At 43.2% G+C, this 22,177-nt stretch overlaps 1 protein-coding gene across 4 annotated transcripts; it reads right to left on the bottom strand.

Moving 5' to 3' along the window:
* Positions 1–542: 542 nt before the first annotated feature.
* Positions 543–20,581, bottom strand: LOC109966901 (RNA-binding protein 39-like). 4 transcript variants are annotated; one of them, XM_020612126.1, is made up of 16 exons: positions 20,403–20,574; positions 17,840–17,902; positions 16,325–16,423; positions 11,945–11,994; positions 10,803–10,940; positions 8,905–8,958; positions 8,682–8,799; positions 8,033–8,185; positions 7,757–7,906; positions 6,144–6,209; positions 4,725–4,929; positions 4,560–4,643; positions 3,308–3,419; positions 2,180–2,285; positions 1,072–1,150; positions 543–994 (listed from the first exon to the last, which is right to left on the bottom strand). In XM_020612126.1, the coding sequence occupies exons 2-16, from the start codon at positions 17,888–17,890 to the stop codon at positions 888–890; spliced, it is 1,572 nt and encodes a 523-aa protein (XP_020467782.1). In that variant the 5' UTR covers positions 17,891–17,902; positions 20,403–20,574; the 3' UTR covers positions 543–887. The 4 variants fall into 4 exon arrangements, with proteins under 4 accessions (XP_020467782.1, XP_020467783.1, XP_020467785.1 ...); XM_020612127.1 differs by lacking the exon at positions 20,403–20,574 and adding an exon at positions 20,229–20,396; XM_020612128.1 differs by lacking the exon at positions 2,180–2,285 and having other exon boundaries at positions 903–994; positions 20,403–20,581.
* Positions 20,582–22,177: the final 1,596 nt, after the last annotated feature.

Below are 22,177 nucleotides of genomic sequence, written 5' to 3'. Positions count from 1 at the left end.
GCGCCTTCCTAGGGAGGTGTTCCGGGCATGTCCCACCGGGAGGAGGCCCCGGGGAAGACCTAGGACATGCTGGAGAGACTATGTCTCTCGGCTGGCCCGGGAACGCCTTGGCATTCCCCCAGAGGAGTTGGAGGAAGTGTCTGGAGAGAGGGAAGTCTGGGCATCTTTGCTTAGACTGCTGCCCCCACGACCCAGTTCCGGATAAGCGGAGGAAAATGGATGGATGGAGGCTTTTTAGGGACTTACTGGGCACAGCGCTCTCGCTGCCACGGCCCGGGTTCGAGTCAGGGTTGCATCAGGAAGGGCATCTGGCGTAAAACACGTGCCAAATGTCAACATGCAACATCGTGACACTGACGATTCGCTGTGGCGACTCCTAATGAGAAAAAGCCAAAAGTGACATTCATTCACTGGGACATCCTGACAGTAAAGAGTTCCAGTAGTTAAACCTCACCTTCCAGCCAAACAGAATCCAGTACGCTCAGTGAGCATGGTCCAACAATTATTTTATGAAAGAATGTGAACAAAGAAAACATATTAGCTCTTAATGACTTCAAAATAAAATTTAATCAATGATTTTACAAAACCAACTCTTGATTAGAAAAGAGTTAAATACCAAACGGCTTCAACCAACCAATCAGCTGACTACATCTTCATAAGCCAGCCTCCTCATAGGTCACGGAGCTCAATCATTGGACAATATTCATAAAAACGGAAATGAGAATAAACAGGAAACTTGAGTGTGTCCTGACTAAAACAAACAAACAGCATCTGTTGCTGCCATTGATCAGGACTGACTTGTCTGTGTCAACCCATAGGAAAGGAGGTTATAAAAGAGAGGCAGACTCATGTCCAGTTTCCAATCAGAGGGCAGCACTGCTAGTGAGTCACCGCCGAGGTGGTGGGGCCAGCAGCAGCTGTGTGGCGGTGACAGACTCTGGGAACAGGTTGTGGTAGGTAGGTAGGGGGATGTAGGCCGCTGTGATCATCTTCCCTGAAACAACAGGAGAGACATCAGAACTGATATCTGATTGGTCCATAGAACAGGTGTCATGTGAAAGGAAGTCTTACCAGCAAAGTACCTTCCATGTAAAGCATTGACGGCAGCCATGGCAGCTGGGATCGACGGACACTTGATGTAAACATTTCCCTGGGGTAAAAGAAGAGGTCAAACGTCAAACTGACAAGTGAGGGGCCAAGCAACAGGTGAGCAACATGCAGGTACAGGTAGGGTGATTTTTTTCTATGATAAAACATCATACATACTCTTCAGCTGTTTTCATACATAAACTCTGGACTATGTCCGTGGAATTGAGGCCAGACTTTGTCGAGAGTTGCCCTTTCATACATGTAGCATACAAGAGGAGGTTGTCCATGTCAGATGTGTTCTCACTTACTGGAAATACTGTCTAGTTTATGCGCGAGGGGTGCACCTGGGTAGAGCGTGCAGGAAGCAGGACATGATGTGGTCAGGCAGCCAGTTTATAATTTGGTCAAAAACAACCTAACCTCTTGCCCTACCTTAAACGTCTCTGATGATTCTGGTGTTGACTCTTAATGACAGAAGTCCCTGAATCTTTTTGTTGGTGTCTTCACTGTAAATTACCATTTCTCTTCACCATCAGATGTTTGCATTCGTCCTGTTTTGCGTGGGTCACATGATAGTGACCCACCCAATGTCATCAACTAGCTCAATGTGAATACTCTGGACTATACACTGCTGTATTGTCACATGGGCTCATTCCAGCTCGCTCGGTCCTTATGCAGACTTTATCCGAAGGAGCTAGTAGAGTAAAGTCCACTTACGGTCCAGGTTGACTCACTTGAATATTTGCGTTCTCACGTACAGCTCCTGCGGGTAATGCCTAGAGAATTTCAGAGTTCCAGTGCATGTCTGAAAGGGGCTTATGGTTCTTGTCATTATGCTTCACAGAGAAAGTAACGCTGATTGTGTTGTAACAATGTGTTGCGTTAACGTCAGGGAAATATCAGACAGAGAGTAGAAACAGTAAACACCCATGCCACTCTGACAAAGACCATATTGTCATGAAGAGAGGACCACGTCAGAAACAACAAGACTTGTGGATGCTCCTGGTGACGACCAGTGACAACCTACTGACAGTAGTCCACAGCTGTATTACTATTCAGCTCATAGTTTAGGGGTAAAAGGTCAAAGTACCTCAGCAGAGTTCTTGTCGACATAGATGTGAACCACTCCTCCATGTCTGTTGCACTCCTCAATAACATCATGCTGGATATCGACCTCCCACCCAGGAGTGTCCTCACTGAAGTGAGTACACAGTAATACACAGGTCAGTGTACAGACAAGTGTGAGTACAGACAAGTAGATGCACAAACAGGTACACTGGTGAAAGTCACAAACGATCTTCTCCTAGCCTCAGAAAAAGGACTCGTCTCTGTACTTGTCCTCTTAGATGTCAGTGCTGCTTGTGACATCCTGATCACATCATCTTATTAGAAACCTGCTGTCAAACCATACAGTTACTCTAGATGACAAAGCTCTCGCCTCCAGTACTACTGTGAGGAACCCTGGAGTCATTTTTGACCAGGATATGTCCTTTAAATCACACATAAACCAAGTCTCTAGAACTGCCTTCTTTCACCGGCTCAATGTCCCCAAAATCAGGACACCCTCTCTACCTTTAAGATTAGACTTAAGACTTTCCTTTTTGATAAAGCTTATAGTTAGGGCTGGATCAGGTGACCCTGAGCCTTCCCTTAGTTATGCTGCTATAGGCCTAGGCTGCTGGGGGGCCCCATGATGCTCTGAGCTCCTCTCCCCTCTCCTCTCCTCTCTCTCCCTATGCTTCTATATGCCACCATTACACATCACTAACTTTGTGTCTCCTCTCTCCCGTAGTGTGTCCTCTCTCTCCCTGTACCTTTCTGCAGGTTGCCCTGGCCCTGGAGCTCTATGTCTCTGACGAGCAGTCACCAGCCACATCGACCTGATCAGTGTTTGATTGTTGTGTCTTGTTGCTTTTCTTCTTTTGTCTCTCCTCTATCCACTCACCCCAACCGGTCGAGGCAGGAGGCCGCCCACCAAGAGCCGGGGTCTGTCGGAGGTTTCTTCCGTTAAAGGGAGTTTTTCCTCCCCACTGTCACCAAGTGCTACTCAAGGGGGATTTGTTGGGTTTTTCTCATAATACTGTAAAGTCTGGACCTGACTGTGTAAAGTGCCCTGAGACAACTTTTGTTGTAATTTGGCGCTATACAAATCAAACTGAATTGAACTGAACTGAACAGGTACATACACAGATAGGTAGATGCACAGACAGGTGTGTACCTGTTGGGGTGGAACATGTTGGACAGCTGGAAGCAGTGCGTGGCGAGTGGCTGAGAGGGCAGATTCAGAGCAGCAGAGTTCATGCTCATGGTGAGAGCTGGGTTCAGAGTGGCTGAAACACACATTAAACAACTTCATCACAAACATCAACACCAGCTAAACAACTGGGGCCTGTACCAACAGTTCACCTGCTGTTTTTCCTGCTGCTGTGTGTGAACTGATCCTTGTTACCAGGGTCTGAGTCTGATTTAATTTGTGTGACAGGTCAGACACATGGAACGTGTGGGATTAAAACAACACAAGGACTGTAACAACAGCGAGTAAAGTCAGAATCTGACATTAAGGGGGCTTTCAGATAGGATGTGGTGGGTGCTACGCTCCGCTATCGAACCCAGTATGTGTTGTGCAGCAAAAGAATGTATCTGCTCTGCACCGAGTTGAGAGCAGTGTCGCAAGGTCATGTGTGCCGTCCTGGCGTGCTGTGCTGAAGTAAAAAAAACAAAAAAAAAAACAAACTTCAACCTGGGCAGAGCGCTCTGTGATGACACCTCGATGCGTCCAATTGCAGAGAGGCTGATTTTGGTGGACCCACACCCTCTTCTTCTTTACTGCAACTTGTCTCCTACTCCTCCTCATCAATACAACTAAAGCCAAAACTTTTCGTTTACACATAGACACGTAGTACATCCAAGTCTGTTGCTCGAAAAACCAGTTAATATCTGCTAACCACCTCCTGGAAAGCTTTTCAGTTGCAACTGGGGGTCAATGTGCATGATTTGCACGTATGCACCCTCCTCCCCTGTGCCGTGCACAACCCCCGTGACAAGCGCAGTGCATACCACATCCTATCTGAAATCCCTTTAATGACGCTATGTCATCCTTGAGAGGCTTGAAAGGCAGAGCAGCTGTAAAAGACTGTTCTCCAAAATATCCCAAACTGTTCAGTTTCTTTAAGGACTAACCACACTTCAAATAACTCTACACAGCGCTACATATCATCACATAGTTTTGTTGGAGTATGTATTTTATACAGGTGATTCTTACAACAAAATTCAAATGTGCCTTGTTTCTATCAGTGTGCAACATTAACAAAGCGTCTAGCTCAGCTTTGACACAGACTCTCACACAGTGTATTAGCTTGAAATCTGTCCACGCTACACTGTAATCTACATTATAATCTTGTGCCTGTCGCTGAAAGTGTGTTCATTCAAAGCTGTTGAAAGAAACAGAAACCTTACAGGTGTGTGCGTACCTGACACAGCAGCCATGGCCCCTATTGCCATAGCTCCACTCATCTGCAGAGCCTGCTGAGCAGTTGGAGGGATCTGACCTGTACCTGCAAAACCAAAACCACAGTCAGTGGGCTCAGATACAGGTTAATGTCTACAGGTGGGTGTGACAGGTGGTAGTATATCACCCTCTGTGAGTCGGGCTACGAGCTGCAGGCGTCCGCTGGTTCCCAGGTCGATGCCAGGGTGTTCGAGCTCGTCGTTGTCAAAGAAGGAGGATGCACCGGAGGCTTCAATCTGCTCTGTTACGTGGCCCACCTTCATAGGCCGGCCTGCCAGCTCAAAGCCGTTCAGCTGCTCCAGAGCTTTCTTAGCACATTCTGCATCTGCAAACTGGCACAAGGCACAACTAACATGTCATTTTATTAAACTGTTATCATGTTATACAGTCCTGCTCCTAAGTTTATGTACCCCTGGAAAAATTTGTGAAATATTGGCCATTTTGAGAAAATACAAATGACGGGATGATAATATATACACAGGTTGCCACACACAGGTCTAAATGCCTATTAAGATTAGGTTTCCACACCTGTGACTTATATGGATGTAATAAATAGTGTCTTGACATAAACAGTCAGTGAGTTTCTTGGCTCTTAAGAAACCTTTGCACATTTCATCCAGGGCTGCACTGACTCATGTGGATACTGAGCCATGGGGAAAGCAAAAGAAAGAGCCTGTGAGCAACAACAGTAGTGTATCTGTAGTGTGACTAAGTGCTGAAAGCGCATCTGGAGTCAGGTCTGTGTGCCCGTCAGTTTGACAGAGGGCTTAGATCCACAGCGGCAGCACTCAGCTATTCTCACTGGGACTGTGACCTCCTCAGGCCATTTCAGTATGATGTGTGAGCTTTCATTTTCACGGTATCATTTCATATTACTGAACTATAATAATGCCTGTAAAATAATACATAAATAAATCCCTACAAATAGAGGAAATCCAGAAATGCAAAGTTTTGTCACAGCACTTATCTTCTTTTTTATTTGTGAAGTAGAAAACAACAAATTCACATTTTATCATCATCACTGAACAGCGGCAGATGAAGTACTGAGATTCTTTACTTATGAAAAAGTAACAATATCTGTGTAAACATACTCTGTTACAAGTAAAAGTCCTGCATTCAAAATGTTACTTATTTAAAAGTACAGAAGTATTAACATCAAAATGTACTTCAAGTACCAAAAGTAAAAAGTAGTCAATTATGTAGAATGACGCATTTCACATACATAATGAATGTATACTGTATTACTGAATTATACTTATTGATGCACGACTGTGTTAATCAAACAACTAAATACTAAGAAATAACAACTTGACTGGTATGAAAAACCATTTCTGTGATAAAATATTTTGCCATATCGCCCATATCTTTGGGTTTGGACAAAAGACAACTGAAAACATCAACTTGGACACCGCTGTATTTTCTGACATTATCCTGATGCTACATAGACATTATATAGACCATAGCATTAGAACAAGAAATAATCAGAAGGCTAATTAATAGCTAATAAGATGATGTGACCTTGATGACAATGATATAAAGAACTCACAGTGATGAAGCCATAGCCCTTAGAGCCTCCGGTCTCATTGTCCATCATCAGTTGGATGCTCTCGATCTGAGAAACCACAGAAAGGACCTGTCAGACCTGTGTGTCTGTGGGTATAATGTATATCAATGTGTTCATATACTATATATATTGTATAGTAGTGTATATATTGTGTAGTAGTAGAGCTGAACAATGACTCATTTTCAAACTTGAAAAGGTGTTTTAAATTGCTACGAAAACCTGAATGGTGTCCCCACAGAGGAAGTGAGTGAGTGGACAAAGAAACACAAATAATTTTCCCTATGGTGCTGCTAGTCGTACTGAAAACACCCTCAGCAGAAGCAAACCCAGATGTCAACTAAAAGACAGTATTGATGTCAAAGTGAAACACTATGTCAGTTGTCTGGACCTATTTTGGTTTTAGACCAGAGGATGCATGGCAGGAAGAGGTAATGTGCCAGATGTAAGCTGCCCAGCTAAGGTAGCGACCACGGGAAACAACACTACAAATCTCCAACATTTAAAAAGTATCTTAAATAGACTGGCCTTTATAGGTTCATTGGAAACACTGGAACAAATATTTGTGTTTTAATCACTATGTATTGGGGAATTACAGTGATTTAGTTTTGTCCTCATTCTTTATTGTTGCTTTTGTACTGATATGGACTGAAATAAAGCTTATACATACATACATATAGTTGCCACCGTACCTTATATACAGGATAGTCCGTTTGGATAAATAAAATGCTCTGGCCATATATGAATCAGAATAAGAATCAGAATTAGCTTTAATCACCAAGTATGCTGCGCATACAAGGAATTTCTCCCAGGCACAGAGGCTCTCACTGCACTGCGGTTCCCTCACCTCCGCCTCCACCGACTACGGTCTGCGTGGTCCCGCTCGACCCACCTGCTACTGTTCATGTGTTGGTCTCTGTAATGTTATCAAACTCTGAGGCAGCAGCTGTGACTATTGTTGACTCGTTTACTTGAATAACATAAGTTTTAAAAAACTAATATTTGGCTTATTCAGTCAGAAAAAATCCATATGGTTCAAATAGTTCTGTGCATCCAGCATAAGTAACTATGCATACAACAGAGTAGGTTCAGTGAGTCCAGTACAAACACCAGCCATGTTTTACAGTATTAGAAGGAATCTGAGTTTATCGTCATAGAAGCTGTAAGTTTGTAAAGTGAATTACACTACAACATAAACTCACATAAACATAATTCATATGTAGGTGTTTTCTATGTCATGTATTGTTATATTTATGTAGGACGGGGAATCTGGGGTGGGGGACTGTCCCTTATTTTATCACACTGAGGTGGCAACCCTCAGCCCCTGGTATAACATGACAGTACACACCTCTCCCATCAGCTGTTTTCACTGTTGCCCTCCAGTGTCCTCCATAACTGAAGGAACTGGCTACTTGGCTGATACGGGTACTTGTTCTTATGTTGTCCATTTTTTATTAACTTATATATTTTTGTTTTTAATTAGATGAATGTGAGTGAGGGTTGTCGACTGAGTGTACATATGCATCACAATTGGAATATCACTGTTTCACAGATGATTTTCCAAAATCATTCAGCCTGAGTGTGTAGCTGTGTCTGACCTGTCCAAATGGCTCAAAGATCCCTCTGAGCATCTTCTCTGTGATGTTGAAGTGCAGTGAACCAACGTACAACCTCATTGGCCCTGACGTTTCTCTCTGCAGGTTGCTGGCGGCTGCTGCTGCTGCTGCTGCTGCTCGGCTCTTCTCTGCCTGACAACACAGGTCACATTTTCTATGAGCCTCTCTGAGACACGGCAGTGACGGTCACTGTAAAGCATAATGCAACGCAGGCTGGTTGATAGGGGCTGTACTAAACCAGTACTGCACTGGGTGTACCTGCGAGGCCTGTACGATGATGGGAACTCCCAGCAGCCTTTGCCCCGTCAGTCCGATAGCCAGAGGAACTGAATTTGCCTCCACAAACTCGATGTAAGCGATGCCCTTCGACCTGTGGGAGTTCCTGTCTGAGATCATCCTTACATCCCGAACCTACAGAGGGACCACAGCAGCCATCACCAACAGCGCCACTGAAAACCATCAGCCTGAACACCAATTGCAATGAAATCTCCCTCAAAACAAACACAGCTGCAATAAGAAGATGATTAGCTGATTAGTTCATCTGTGCCTACTTTAGAAATTAATCATCAACATTGTTCTTTAAGCAAAAATACCAAATATCCAAGGGATTTCAGGCATTTGAGAACGGGCAGATTTTCTTTGTCTTACATGCTGCAACTGAACATCTGTGTTTTGAACTGTCAGAAAAAACCAGGACATCTGATAAAGTATGATGTATTGGGCTCTCCTGCTTTTCAGCTTGTTTTTTTTGTTTTACAAATCAAGCAAACTAATCAACAATGAAACAGCCTTTGAGGGTCTGAAGCCAAGTGAGGCCACAGGAAATTCTCGCTCAGAGCCAAGAAATATTTTGTATCATAACCTGCTAAAACACTGAAGTGGGACAGACCAGCATCAGGGCTGTTACCTTCCCCACAGCAGAGAAGAATTCCTCCAGGTCCCGAGCTCGAATCCTGGCTGCGAGCTGCATACAGAACACTGTACGGGCATCTCGCTTCTCTGGGGTCAGGTTATCCATGGGCAGCCTAAACATTAAAACCACTCTGAGTTTTTACAGCTAGGAAAGGTCAAGACACATCATCTCCTACTGTAGTACATCAACATTAACTTACTGCCATAAACAGACTCACCCGTTGGGACTCTTCTCCTTCCTAAAGGGACTCTTACTCCTGGACTGCCAGCGGCTGCAAACACAGGCACAAACACAGTCTGACCTCAAGTTTCTGGACACATGATGTTCGCACAGGGTTATAGAAGGTTATAGAACCTGTTGTTGTAATGGTGCATCAGTGTTGAGGAAGCAGATGTTAATTGATGGTGCTGTAGGACTGGCTGCCTCTTACAGCAGCAGCTCTGGCTCACTACTGAGTTTTTCCCTTTTTTCTTCTCATTTTTGTATTTTCTGTAGCTGGTTTGTTCTTCCTGTTTGTTTTATTGCACTACGGACACTAAACTGCAGAGTTTGCCTGGTCCATGTTTCTCTGTTTACAACTGTGCCAGATCAAGCACAGAGCCATGACACCTATTGTGTGCATGAGAGACCAGCTTTTAGCGCTCTGTAACACAGCGGTATGGCCACGTGAGAGGCCTGACATTCCCAGTAAGCTAAGAAGGAGAATACGTGGGAGATGGACAGCGCTCTACACAGGGCCAGGAGCAGACTGTACAGACCAGTTCTACCCGCCATCATCATGGGGAATGCGCGATCTCTCCCCAGTAAAACGGACGAGCTGGCAGCACTGACCCAACATCAGAACTCCTTCTGATGTTGGGTCAGAACATGGACCAGGCTGGTTGGCAGACCCGCTTTGATCTGCCAACCAGCCTAGCACTGGAGTGGATGACACCATCATCTAACTCTTGCACAGAGCCCTCTCTCACCTGTAGAAGCCTGGGGACACTGTGAGAATCATGTTCTTTGACATCTCCAGTGCCTTCAACAACATACAGCCGAGGCTTCTGAGGGACAAGCTGAGGCACACTGGGGCGGACCTCCAGCTATCAAACTGGATTCTGGACTACCCCAGGAACCGACCGCAGTATGTGAGGGTACAAGACTGTGTGTCTGACATGGTAGTCAGCAGCACAGGGGCCCCACATGGAACTCTCCTGGTACAGTTCCTCTTCACCCTGTACACGGCGGACTTCATGCACAGCTCACTGAACTGTCACCTGCAAAAGTTCTCTGATGACTTTGCAGATGAGAATGACAAAGGGTACAGAGAACTGATGCAGGACTTTGTGGATTGGTGTCTGCAGAACAGCCTCCAGATTAATGTAGGGAAGACCAAGGAGCTGGTGGTGGATTAGTGCAGGCGTGGACATACCGTAGCTTCCTTGTGACTTCCTCTTATGCTGTAGGCTAAAACTTGATTGATGTTTGTATTGGACTCAGAGCTGTGGTCCTGAATCCTCTGTTGTCTGCACTCCTAGTGCTATTTGACGCATTTAACATTTTTTCATGTATTTTCTCTGCCACATCTTTACTTCTTTCTTTTTTTTACTTTTATTCATGTGAATCAACAACAGTTACTGCTGCTGCCCCAGTGTTTGACGATGATAATGGTACAAACAGTAACTGGGTGGCAAAGCCTTGAACCCAGTTAGTGGAGGGAGACAATGGTGAGGAGAACAGCATTTTGCTGACTGCTGTAGTGGTTTGCAGTGCAGCAAGCAGCACCAAAGTGAAACCTATTGGTGTCTTTCTTTATTCTGGGGGTTTCACATGAAACCTGTGGTGCAGGGCAGTGTGTGCACCTGAAGCCTATGGGGAAGCTGCTCGCACTGTTTAGAATCCGTAGTGTTTAAAACCACATTTTAGTGGAAGTTTTAATCGTGCCTTTTGCAATTTATCAATTTAACAATTAATCATTCAGACCTATAGGCCTGTCAGTCAGCTGAAATACAGCCTTTTTAATATCATCAAATAACTTATTAAAAACAACCTTACCAAAAGTGACCACCTGTACACACCTCAGTGTGATATATGCATCAAGCCACCAGAGGTTAACTGCAGACAGTGACTCACTACTTATGGTGGTCTCTGTAGTGACCTCCTCTCTCTCTGCTGCGGTTTCTCCATCCGTCTCTGCTGTGACTGCGTTTACACTCTCGACTCTGACTCCTCTTCCTGTCTCGACTCCTGCGCTTCCTGTCATGACTGCAGCTTTATCCCAGAAAGGAAATTTGTCTTAAAGCCAGCAGTGAACAATAAACTGCTGCAATACTTCACCCATACACATTAAACACCAAAATACACAAAACAAGTAGCAGAAATCACATAATAGCATTTAAAAGACCAGTAGTGGTGGGATCAGAAACAAATTCTTAAATCTATTTGTCCTGTATTTGGGTAGCGCATGTCTTTGACCAGAAGGCAGCAGTTGACACTCAGTAAAAAGTGTATGACTGCAATCGGCAATGACAGCCTGTGCTTTCTGTGAAGCTCTGACTCTATAAAAGAGTCATGTTCAGCAAAATTTGTGCCAGCAGTTTTCCTGCACAACCTCACAACATGTTCCAGCCTTTTGCTATCTTTCAGAGTGACTCAAACCAGCAAATAAAAGAAGAAATTAAGACTCAATGAAACAAGAATAAAACATTTCTATAAGGGAAGTATTGATACTAAAACTACGAGGCTTACTATAAAAATACATTCATTGGCTCTGACATGGTCGTATTATGTTTGAGGGCAAAACTATCAATATCAACTATTGTTACTGAATGAACAGACAACCAGTGTAACAGTCTTCTACAAAACGTGCTGCATTATGGGTAGACTGAAAATACTTATCCAAGAGGCTTGGATGAGGGCTGAAACGTCTTTGACCTAAAAATCTAGTCCAGTTGATTTTTTCAGCTTACTATGACCTGGATTACTGAGAATCTGGACAGACATTATGGGTAGACTGTAGCCTGAGTGTGGCTAGGCTAGTGAGTGTTTTCAGTCTGTGTACTGTGAGTCTCTCAAGGCTTGTTAGTCCATTTTAACCTGCAGGTGTTTCTGAGGGTACTATAACAGGTTTTAAATCACTTTGTGAGACAATGAGTTACAGCTGTCACAGATGAGAGGAAGATGGCAGCTGTGTCCAAAATCACTCCCGTATCACTATGTGATTTCAGATATGGACAGGCATAGAGACAGACAGGTGGACAGACAGGCACTGTTACCTCTTGCTGTGCTCCTCCTGTCCGTCGGGGCTCGTGGTCTTGGTGTCCTCCTATCAGGGTCGACAGAGAACAGCATGAGGAGGCAGATGCAATATTCAGGTGTCAGGAAGTGGGGGAGGGGTAAGAGAGAATATAAACACAATTTAAAGAGTCACATTGAAACAGGCTGTTCTGTTAGGTGGGGGGTCAGAGGTGGGTCTGGGTTGGTCTGGAGCTCCAGCAGCAGACAGACACTCAACAGTCCAGCTCTTCTTCAGCCGTGTGGATGCTGTGCTGGTTTTGGGTGCTGGGACTCCTCTGAAGGGCCCTGAAGCAGACAGGAGTCTTAGTCACTCAACTCAGCCCAGAACCAGAACTAAGGACACACCTTGCACGCTAAACCTCAGACACCCCCTCACCTGCTCAGGGAACACACCTGTCAGTTTGACATGTTTTGGTCCTCAAGCATCAGATCACAGGGTTTACACTGATTTCCTTCCTTCCAGGTGACAGCACCGCTCTATAGCGGTGCTAATGATAGGTGCCAACACAACAAATTCAGCAATGCACCTTAAGGAGCAACAAGGTATTGTATTGAAGTTACAAATTTCATTGTTGTGGCAACACTACTAGGGACATTTGTGTGTCTCTCACATGGGAGGATGGCGGCTTCATTTTCAAAGACTCATTGCACTGTCTGTCAACCTCAGTGTGGTTCCAGATGTTGTGCATATGGTTGTGAATGTTTTAAAAGTATGAATCCTTTAGTGCTTCCAGACAAGGATGTGTGAAGTCTGATAATGTCATTTCAGTCTGAACAGCGCAAGCATGAGAGGTACAAATGTGGGCTGACCAGGCCTCTGTAGCTGCTCCTCATTTCTGCTACATGATACATTAGCCGTTACTAGCTCAAAACACCCGTCACAGCTCTGGGTGCATTGGGGGTAACGTTGGTTTTGACAAAGAAGAAAAATTAAGGGAATAAAGAAGACATCTTAGAAGCTCAGTCAGGATGCAGAATGGTGCTTATGCTAAGCTAACAGCTAACAGCCACAGTTCTCCTGTGATTATTAATCGCTTGCTCTCCTGCTCTCCCTCCTGCCTAACACTTCATCTCATAGAATCCTCTGCTGTTCCTCATCAAGGGGGGGGGTTCAGCCCAAACCAGGTGACAGTTTACAGTTACCAAAAGAACCACAGTCATGTTACCATGGGGACCACAGTACAGCAATGCATGATGGGGGCTGTTTACTACCTTCATGTTTGTGACACATCACACTGGCATTCAGGGAAGTAGAGGTGAGAAATCGTTATGCAAGTCTACAAAGAGAGATAGATGGGCATTTATTCATGACAGTCTGTGAAGGAACGCCATCATCATCTTCTTCTTCATCATGATCAGGGTCAGCCCGACTATACCACTCAGAGACTCCACACAGCCAATCACAAGCAGCAACACAAAAAGCTATAAGAGAGTAGGACTGAGTTGCAGCTGACATTTCTTGATCTAAAAAAATTCAACGTCATGGTGCTGTGTATGGCTGCCTTGGTAGCGCACACTTTCATGTTTATGTTTTTCTTCGTTTTCTCGGTCTTATGCAACCCATCCCAAATAACCTTCACCGGAGAAACTCCCTCCGAACACCCTTTCTCAGATTTTTGACAATGCAAAAAGGTGTGTGGACATTCTGGTCGGAAGGGCCGCAGCCCTCTATGGGACTTTGACGGGGGAGAGAGCAGGGGCCCTGCTTAAGTTATGATAGAGGGGGACCCAGACGCAGCTCCCGTCTATCCATCTAGCGAATCTTCATTCTCTAGACAACAAAATAGATGAACTCCTTCTCATCAACTGGACTCATGGACTTGTCACGCTCTGCTGCTCTATGCTTCACTTGGCTCAGCGACTCCACCTCAGACAGCACAATACAAATACCGAGCTTCCAGGTACACAAAGTGGATTGTATTGGCAGAGTTATGTGGGAAAACGAGAGGAGGCAGAATCTGCTTCTATTTAAATGAAGGCTGGTGTAAAGATGTCACAGTGTTAGAAAGAACTTGCAACATGGATTTAGAGACTCTCTTCATCAACTGCAAACCATTTTATTCTCCCTGAGAAGGTTTGTCATTCATTCTGGTTGGATGGTATAATAAGTCTGCAGGCCCACACTAGCGCACTACACCACCTAGCTGAACAGAAAACTAGCGTGGAACTGAAACATCCCGGCTCCCCACTCATTATTCTAGGGGATTTTGAGAAGATAAAGAAATGGTGTGATAGTAATATGCTATCCATGAATATGGATAAAACTAAATTTATGGTATTTGGGAATCGTAGACTAGATAATGAACTTCAATTGAAAATTGGGGGAGCTAATATAGAACGAGTATATGAAATTAAATTTCTAGGTGTCATAGTTGATGACAAATTCTCCTGGAAATCTCATATCAGATATGTTCAGAATAAAATAGCAAAAATTATATCGATATTGGCAAGGGTTAGATATATTTTGGATGGGAAAGCACTACGCATTTTGTATTCCTCATTGATTTTATCATACTTAGAGTATGGCGTTGAAAACTGGGGAAATACATACAAAAGCTCACTTCAACCATTGTATATATTACAAAAAAGAGCGATAAGAATTGTGCATAAGATGGGGTATAGGGATCACACCAATGGAGCTTTCATACAGTCTAAATTGTTAACATTTTTCGATTTAGTGGGATATAAGACTGCTGTGTTTATGTATAAAGCCAGGAAAAATTTATTACCTGATGGAATTCAAAAGTTATTTAATGAAAGGGAGGGGGGATATAATTTAAGGGGTCAGTTAAACTTAAAATCAAGATATGGGCAAGAACAGGCTTAATGATTAATCAGATGGGAGTGTGGATGTAGAATATGTATCCATGTAGTAATACTGCTTTCAAACCAATGATGATAAGATGATGTTAGGGGGTAGGACTAGATAAGTCTAACTTCTTCCTACTCCATTCAAGCATGTACTAGGTATAAGCAAATTGAAAATATTTTTGTGGACATGTCTGGAATTATGTGTGATTACATACTGACTGTTGTTACATGTTTGAAAGAATAAATAAATCAAATTATATCAGATTTTAACAAAGCAAATCTAACCCATGATCTGCCCAAATACAGACAGCACGTCATTTGTCCCGCCGGGGACAAAAACACACTGGACCACTGCTTCATGGTAATAAAAGACGCCCATCACTCTGTCCCCCATGCAGCCCTCAGTCTCTCTGATCACTGCATGGTCCATCTTATACCAACCTATAGACAGAAACTTACAAGTTGAAAAGCCTGAGGTCAAAACAGTAAAGAGATGGACTGAGCAGGCAAAGTCAGAGCTACAGGCCTGCTTTCATTGCACAGACTGCAGTGTATTTAAGGCTGCATCTACAGACCTGGATGAACTCACTGACACTGTGACGTCATACACCAGCGTTTGTGAGGACATGTGTTCCCACCAAGACCTTCTGCACATGCAACGACGACAAGCCCTGGTTCAAGCAGCAACATCGTGCCACGGAGGCCTACAGATGTCAGGACAGGATCCTGTACAGGCAGGACCAGACATTGTGACCCCCTCCTGCCTGAAAGTGTGCACTGATCAGCTGTCCCCCATCTTCACACTCTTCAGCAGGTGACTGGAGCTGTGTGAAGTCCCCTCCTGCTTCAAACTCTCCACCATCATCCCAGTCCCCAAGAAACCCTCCATCAGTGGACTTAATGACTACAGACCTGTCGCCCTGACATCTGTAGTTATGAAGTCCTTTGAGAGACTGGTGTTGGCCCACCTGAAGGACATCGTAGACCCCCTGCAGTTTGCCTACTGGCCAAACAGGTCAGTGGATGATGCAGTCAACATGGCACTGCATTACATCCTGCACCTTGACTCCCCAGGGACCTACGCATGGGTCCTCTTTGTGGACGGACTCAAAGCTGGCATGAACAAGCATTGAGCACAGAAGAAAAACCAAGCCAAAATATGGGCTTTTTTCAATTTCTTATCAACTTTCAATGCCCTCACCGAACCTACTACTACTGAACCTGAGCCTGGAAGCAGTGGCCAGGATACGTCTATGTCTTCCACTACAGAGGGGAGGGAAGCTATCCCTGCTCCGTGCATTTCCACAGTTCCACATGCCAGCAAGCACAGAAGACATGCTAAAAAGACAAACATTAACCACCCATCGAAAACCAGGCAAAAAAAAATGAACATTTTTCAAATGCCACCCTCCCACCTCGGTTGCAGGACCGCTGTCCCTGACCAACTAACCTAGGAGAAACACTGCCCTATGTTGGAGCTGTTGGAACTACAGAAACACTAATTCACTCTTATTATTCAGTGGTGTTACAGAGTGATGCCTCTTTACCTTATAAATGATCTTCGTCCAACAGCATGGCGGTGTTTTCTGGTTCTCCATTGGCTGCAGCGAGGTCACAAACCCGACAGCAGCGATTTTCATTTTATCCTGTCGTCAATTTAAGTCATGGAGTTAATGTTAGTGTGTGTAACAGATGAGAGTCACAAGCTGGGGCTATCCTGCTGCAGCTTATGTTTTACTGTGAGATCAAGTCGCCTCTCCGTTAATTTTCAGCCAATATAACTCACCAATATTTTTACATTCATTCTAACATGTCACCTTTTAACATTCATTCGGCTTAGGGGCTGTGCAAAAACACTTAGGCGCTCCACCAGAGCCTTTCTATGGTAGGGAAAACCCTGAAATTAAATACTTCCTCTCATGATGTTTGGAAAAATGACAGTTGTGCTCTCATACAGTAGGTGTGAACGTGTCTCTACAGAGCCCCTGTATCAAAGTATTTAAGGTGCTCTCCACAAACAACTCAGCTCTCATCCAAACACATTCAGGTGTAATATGTCTTTGTTGAATAAAATCCATAAATGATGTGTTCACGGTTGATACCACGCTCCACCTGAAGAAATGGGAACCTGAACAGCACAACAGTCATACATGAATTCTCAGACAGTCTGAGACCCTGTAGTTCAAAAAACAGATATTAAAGGACAACATTCAGACAATCTATATGTGTGTCCTGCTGATATATTCAGTACTGTGTGAAGGTTTTAGGCACTTCAGATGTTTAGAGCTTTATCTATCATCAGTCCCATCAGGAGGCATTTGACTGGCCCGAGATTCATCCTGCAGCCTGACGGGGGCTTTCAGATAGAAAGTAGCTCCACACATTTCGGTAGTTTCCTCTAATGGAAAAACCCCATAAGATAGACTGAATCCACAGAAGATCTGTGGCAGCTTCTCCAAGATGCTGGAACAAGAACCTGCCAAGTACCTGGAAACAGTGCGGGAAGGTGTACTTTGGAGAACTGGGGCTGGTTAAAGGGAGTGGGTCACAGCAAATACTGGTCTGGATTACATTTGTTCTCTTTATATTGTCAGTTTGCACATGCATAATTGCACATTGACTGTTGCACATGCTGCTCCCATGCAGCATACATTCTCTGTTATATTCTGATATATTTTTATTATATTGCTGCATCTGCGCTGCTTAAAGTGCCTTAGATTTTGTGTTATTTATTTATCTACTTTATATTTCATTTGTATTTTGTGGCATTCATGTGGACGGCAAAGTAAGAATTTCAATGTACAGGGAAACACGTTTCCTAACTGTGCATATGACAAATAAACACTTTGAACTTGAACTTTATTGCACTTTGGCTGAAGTTCAGTGAAAAAAATAACTATTCCAAGCATCATCACTTTACTGTCAGTGCCTAAAAACTTTGCACAATATAGTAAATGTGGATCACATGGCTCTGGTTTGGGTGAGGTGACAATCAGCAGCTGTGTGAGCAGCAGTAGAGTCCGGCTGAGTCTCAGGGACACACAGGACAAACAGACTCTCACCTTCCTGTACGGAGCCTCGAGCATCGCCTCAATCTCCAGGTCATCTGCCATCCTGCTGCTGGTCTACAGATAGAAAAATAGCGAGCAGACACAGAAAGCCATCAGACTCTCTCTTGTATCGTCACAGTTCACAGACACATTCACAAGCACTGAGCATCAAACACTTCATGTTAATAATCAGTCATACATGTATGAGCTCTGTACATGTTGTGTTTCAATTTATCAGTTTAATTATATAACAGCAATGGCCAGCAAATCCGTCTATTTGATCAACAGATTGATCAATATGAACAAATATTGTGATATTTGTGGCCATATCACCCGGGCCTTTATTTAATTTTAAATGTATTTAAATCATAAACCTTCTGCACGGTGAGGATTAGTCTGCCCTGGCTCTGCTCTACTTTGTTGTTTGTGTGACTGTAATGTTGCTGCTATCATGTGTTCCCGACTTTCAACTGCCAGGTGTTGTCACCTATGTGTTTGTTCTTTAAAGAGACGTGGAACTAACAGGCAGTTATTCCGACATGAAGTGAACACATCGGCCAAGAGCTCAGAGGATGAAATAAAGTTAAATCAACTTATTTTCTACAAGTCCCCCAATGGTCTGGGCCCAAAATACATCAGAGAAATGTTTGCTGAGTACAAGCCTCAGGTGTCTCAGATCTGCAGGGACTGATCAGCTAGTGGTGCCCAGAGTTTCAACTAAACAAAGTGAAAGGTGTTTCAGCCATGATGCTACTCACAGCTGGAAACAGCTCCCATTAGGACTAAGATCTTCCACAACTGGAACCACTTTTAAAACTGACAACTGTTCTTTTTTCACTGATCTTAATTCTGTTCAGTTTTGCACGGCTTTTATCTTTCTTCCATTACTCAATGACCAGCTGACTCTGCTGTTTAGCTGACTGTATAGACACTGATGTTTCAAATTTACGGAAGAAAGTACGCCTGCCTCTGATGTTAAAGTACTGAGGGCAAGGCTGCAGCGATATACTGGTTTCACAGTACACCATGATATGAAAATTGATGGTTATCATATCATGCACATTTGCTTATTACCGGTACTGAAGCAAAAAGAGGGGGGAAAAAAACCAACACGTGCACCTTTCTTCCCGACTGCCTGTCAGACTCTGAAATGGGCAGCACACGCACACACGTGAGTGAAGGCACAGACAGGATCAGACTGGCTGCACTTCTGCACACCTACAGTAAATGGGCAACTATTTTGATAATCGTTTATGGAGCATTGTGACACCATGTCTCACTAATGTCATACGTTTTACAAACCAGTCAGTCGATTACTGGAGAAAATAACCAGCAGGCTGATCCATAATGAAAATAATATGTAGTTGCACTTGGATACAAAATAATTTTCCAGAGCTGCACCTCCACAAACTACCATAGTAAAATCCTGCTTTTACATCAGTACATGATTGACAGGCTATTAATAATATAATGCATAACTTTCTTTCTAGTTTAACTTTCTTTCCTTAGTAGAACTGTATAGAATAGATAGTATAACATTTTCTGCACCGAGTAGCCTACTTCTACTTTTAATAATTTAAGTACATGTTCGTGACAGTACATTTTACTTAACAATGCAGGACTTCTACTTGTAACAGAGTAGGCTACTTTTGCAGTGTGATAGTACTTTTACTTAAGCAAAGGATGTGAATACTTCCTCTACTACTGGTGCTAACATGCAAACTAACATTATATAACATGCTATAGTTATATGCTGTTTTTTTTCATGTTTCTTACTCTGTCCAGCTCAGTTAACTATCACAGCCACTCGCAATAAAAATACCCTTTTCCCCATTCATTAGAGGGTCACTGTAGCTGACACCAACAGTAATTTTGTAATATTGCATACTGTAATATCGTGAAACCGTGATATATTCTGAGACGGTTATGATACAATGAAAAACATACTGTTGCAACCCTGAGAGGTTAGTCTTGGGAAGACCGAAGGGGTACACAGTATGCTGAGAACAGTGAGAATCTACAGTTTGCTACATGCATGTTGTTACTTTGTGCTGTCCTGAAATTGTTGCTTTAATTAGCATTTAATGTTTTGATCTAATTTGCATAGTTGTATCTATGTATGCACTTTGTTTTGTGTACATTGTTAATCACTTTGCCTTTGCGTATGAAAAATGTGCTATATAAATACACCTGCCTTCCATTACATCGCAGTTTTCATTCTTAACACCTTTCACAGGTATTTTAATCCAATGGAAACTACTTAGACTCAGTCAGAGAACCAGGTCACAGCTCGGAAGTTACGTTAGCTGTTAGCCGCGCAGCTAACAACCGCCGGACAGTCCCGTTTTATCTGCACAATGTGCATGTGATATCAGCCGGTTTGACCTTATGTGAAACACACCTGAGGCCTCCGCAGTTAACAACCAACAGCTAGCAGATGCTCCAACATGCTAACTGCGGGGCAGCTGACAGGAAACCAGCAGGCCTCCGCCGTGTTTATTCCAGTATCTACCGTCTTTTTCTCCAGCTCAACAGCCAGTTAGTGGTTGTCACCGATGGAAAAGTGGAGCTTTACCTGGATACACGGCAGGTTGGTGGGTAATAATCAACAAGTACCGCTCTGATCGGTCAACGGTCACCTTTCAACCGTTCTCTTCTCCGCGCGACGCTGTAAATGGCACACGCAGGGAATCCGACTGTTATCGCGAGATTATAACACATCAGTTGACAATCCAGTCAGTACAGAAAGTAGACTTTCTTCTTCTTCTGTTGTTCAATAGTGGTAGACAAACAACTTTAGGGGCATTACCGTCATCTTCTAGACTGGAGTGTGGATCAGAACCCTACCTACTACTACTATAATAAAATAATCTCACTCAATGTATGCTATATTATTTTACTCCGTCCGGTACTCTCTCAAAACCTAAAGATTGTTCTGTAACATCACAAATTAAATCACATGCTATTACTTTGAAGTGTATTTTGAAATAACTCCCTCTCCTGCCTGAACATTGGACAACTCAAAAAACATGCTCCACTGTTTCCTGTACCCTACAAACCTCACATTCACCGGTATTATGCTTCTTCAACAATTTCAATGTACTGTTCAAACCATAAAATCTATTTTTTTGCAATCATGTCTTCTTCTTTCCTATTCCTATTACTTCCTCTCATTTCTCCTACTTGAATACAGTAATTTTACTGACCCATTATCCCATATTTCTTGCCATTTCCTTTTCATTTTCCTTTTAAACTTTTAATCTCATACTTACTGTAGTTTACTGCTACACAAACATTTATTTTTTAAGTGCAGCTTTTGCATATTTATCTGCCAGTTCATTTCCCTTCACCCACAGTATGTCCAAATTAATGTAACATCTATTCCAGCCCTCTTACATTTGAATATCACACAAGAATTATGTCCTGCCTTGACTCTGACTGATTGCATTCAATCCTCATAAAAAATCTGCTTGAGTCTGATCCAATTAGGACTTTTAATGGTTTGTTTTCTTCTACCCATTCTAATGCTAGTAAAATAGTTATTTCTCCTGTATATACTGAGAAAGTATGACTAATCCATTTATTTGACATCATATTTAATTCCAGTATAATTAACACTGATCCTACTTTACCATTCACTGCCTTAGATGCATCTGTATATATTTTAACAAATCCTGTATAAATTATATATAGCTAATTACTTCACATTTTCCTATACTTTCCTTTTAACTGCCTTTCTAGAAAGTTCTTTCAATCTTTGCTTCCTTAAACATCCAAGGTGGGATCACAGATAATGGAACAGTAGGACTTGTTGGACCCAGTTCTTTTCACCACGCTAACTCTGAGAGACGAAGCAGTCCAAGTAACTTCAAAACAGTGCTGATTTATTCAATGATCACAGGTAAAATTAACATTACATGCTCAGGAGTCTTTGCACCTCCAACATGCACACAGGCAGCTGAAAGATGAAAAAGCCCTGAACCATAACAGGCCTATACATTATATCACTTTGGGCTAACCCCATACTACGCCGGAACGTCAAACCATGACGTCTCCCGGTGCCAGCTTTGCAGCTGGTCATAGCAGTAGTCAAAGCATGAAGAAAATCAATGTGTGATTGTCTGATTATGTGGTGTGTAGCTAAAACATTCTGACACGACCTCTAGTGACATGTCATGACATTAAACATAAGCAAATATTATGACTACGATTATGGTTAAACACGCCATAACAATAACAATAAACCTTCTGTCTCCTAACAGTAATCAACTTTCTGTCTAGTTATCCTTGAACCTGAACAACCTGAAGTACCCCATGGGAATGACTAAGCATTTAACAGCCTGAGCTAGA

Source organism: Monopterus albus, unplaced genomic scaffold, assembly GCF_001952655.1.
Source record: "Monopterus albus unplaced genomic scaffold, M_albus_1.0 scaffold121.1, whole genome shotgun sequence".
In the NCBI taxonomy this organism is placed as follows: Eukaryota; Metazoa; Chordata; class Actinopteri; order Synbranchiformes; family Synbranchidae; genus Monopterus; species Monopterus albus.
Note: the sequence above shows the minus strand (reverse complement) of the source record. Positions and strands in the feature narration are given on the sequence as shown.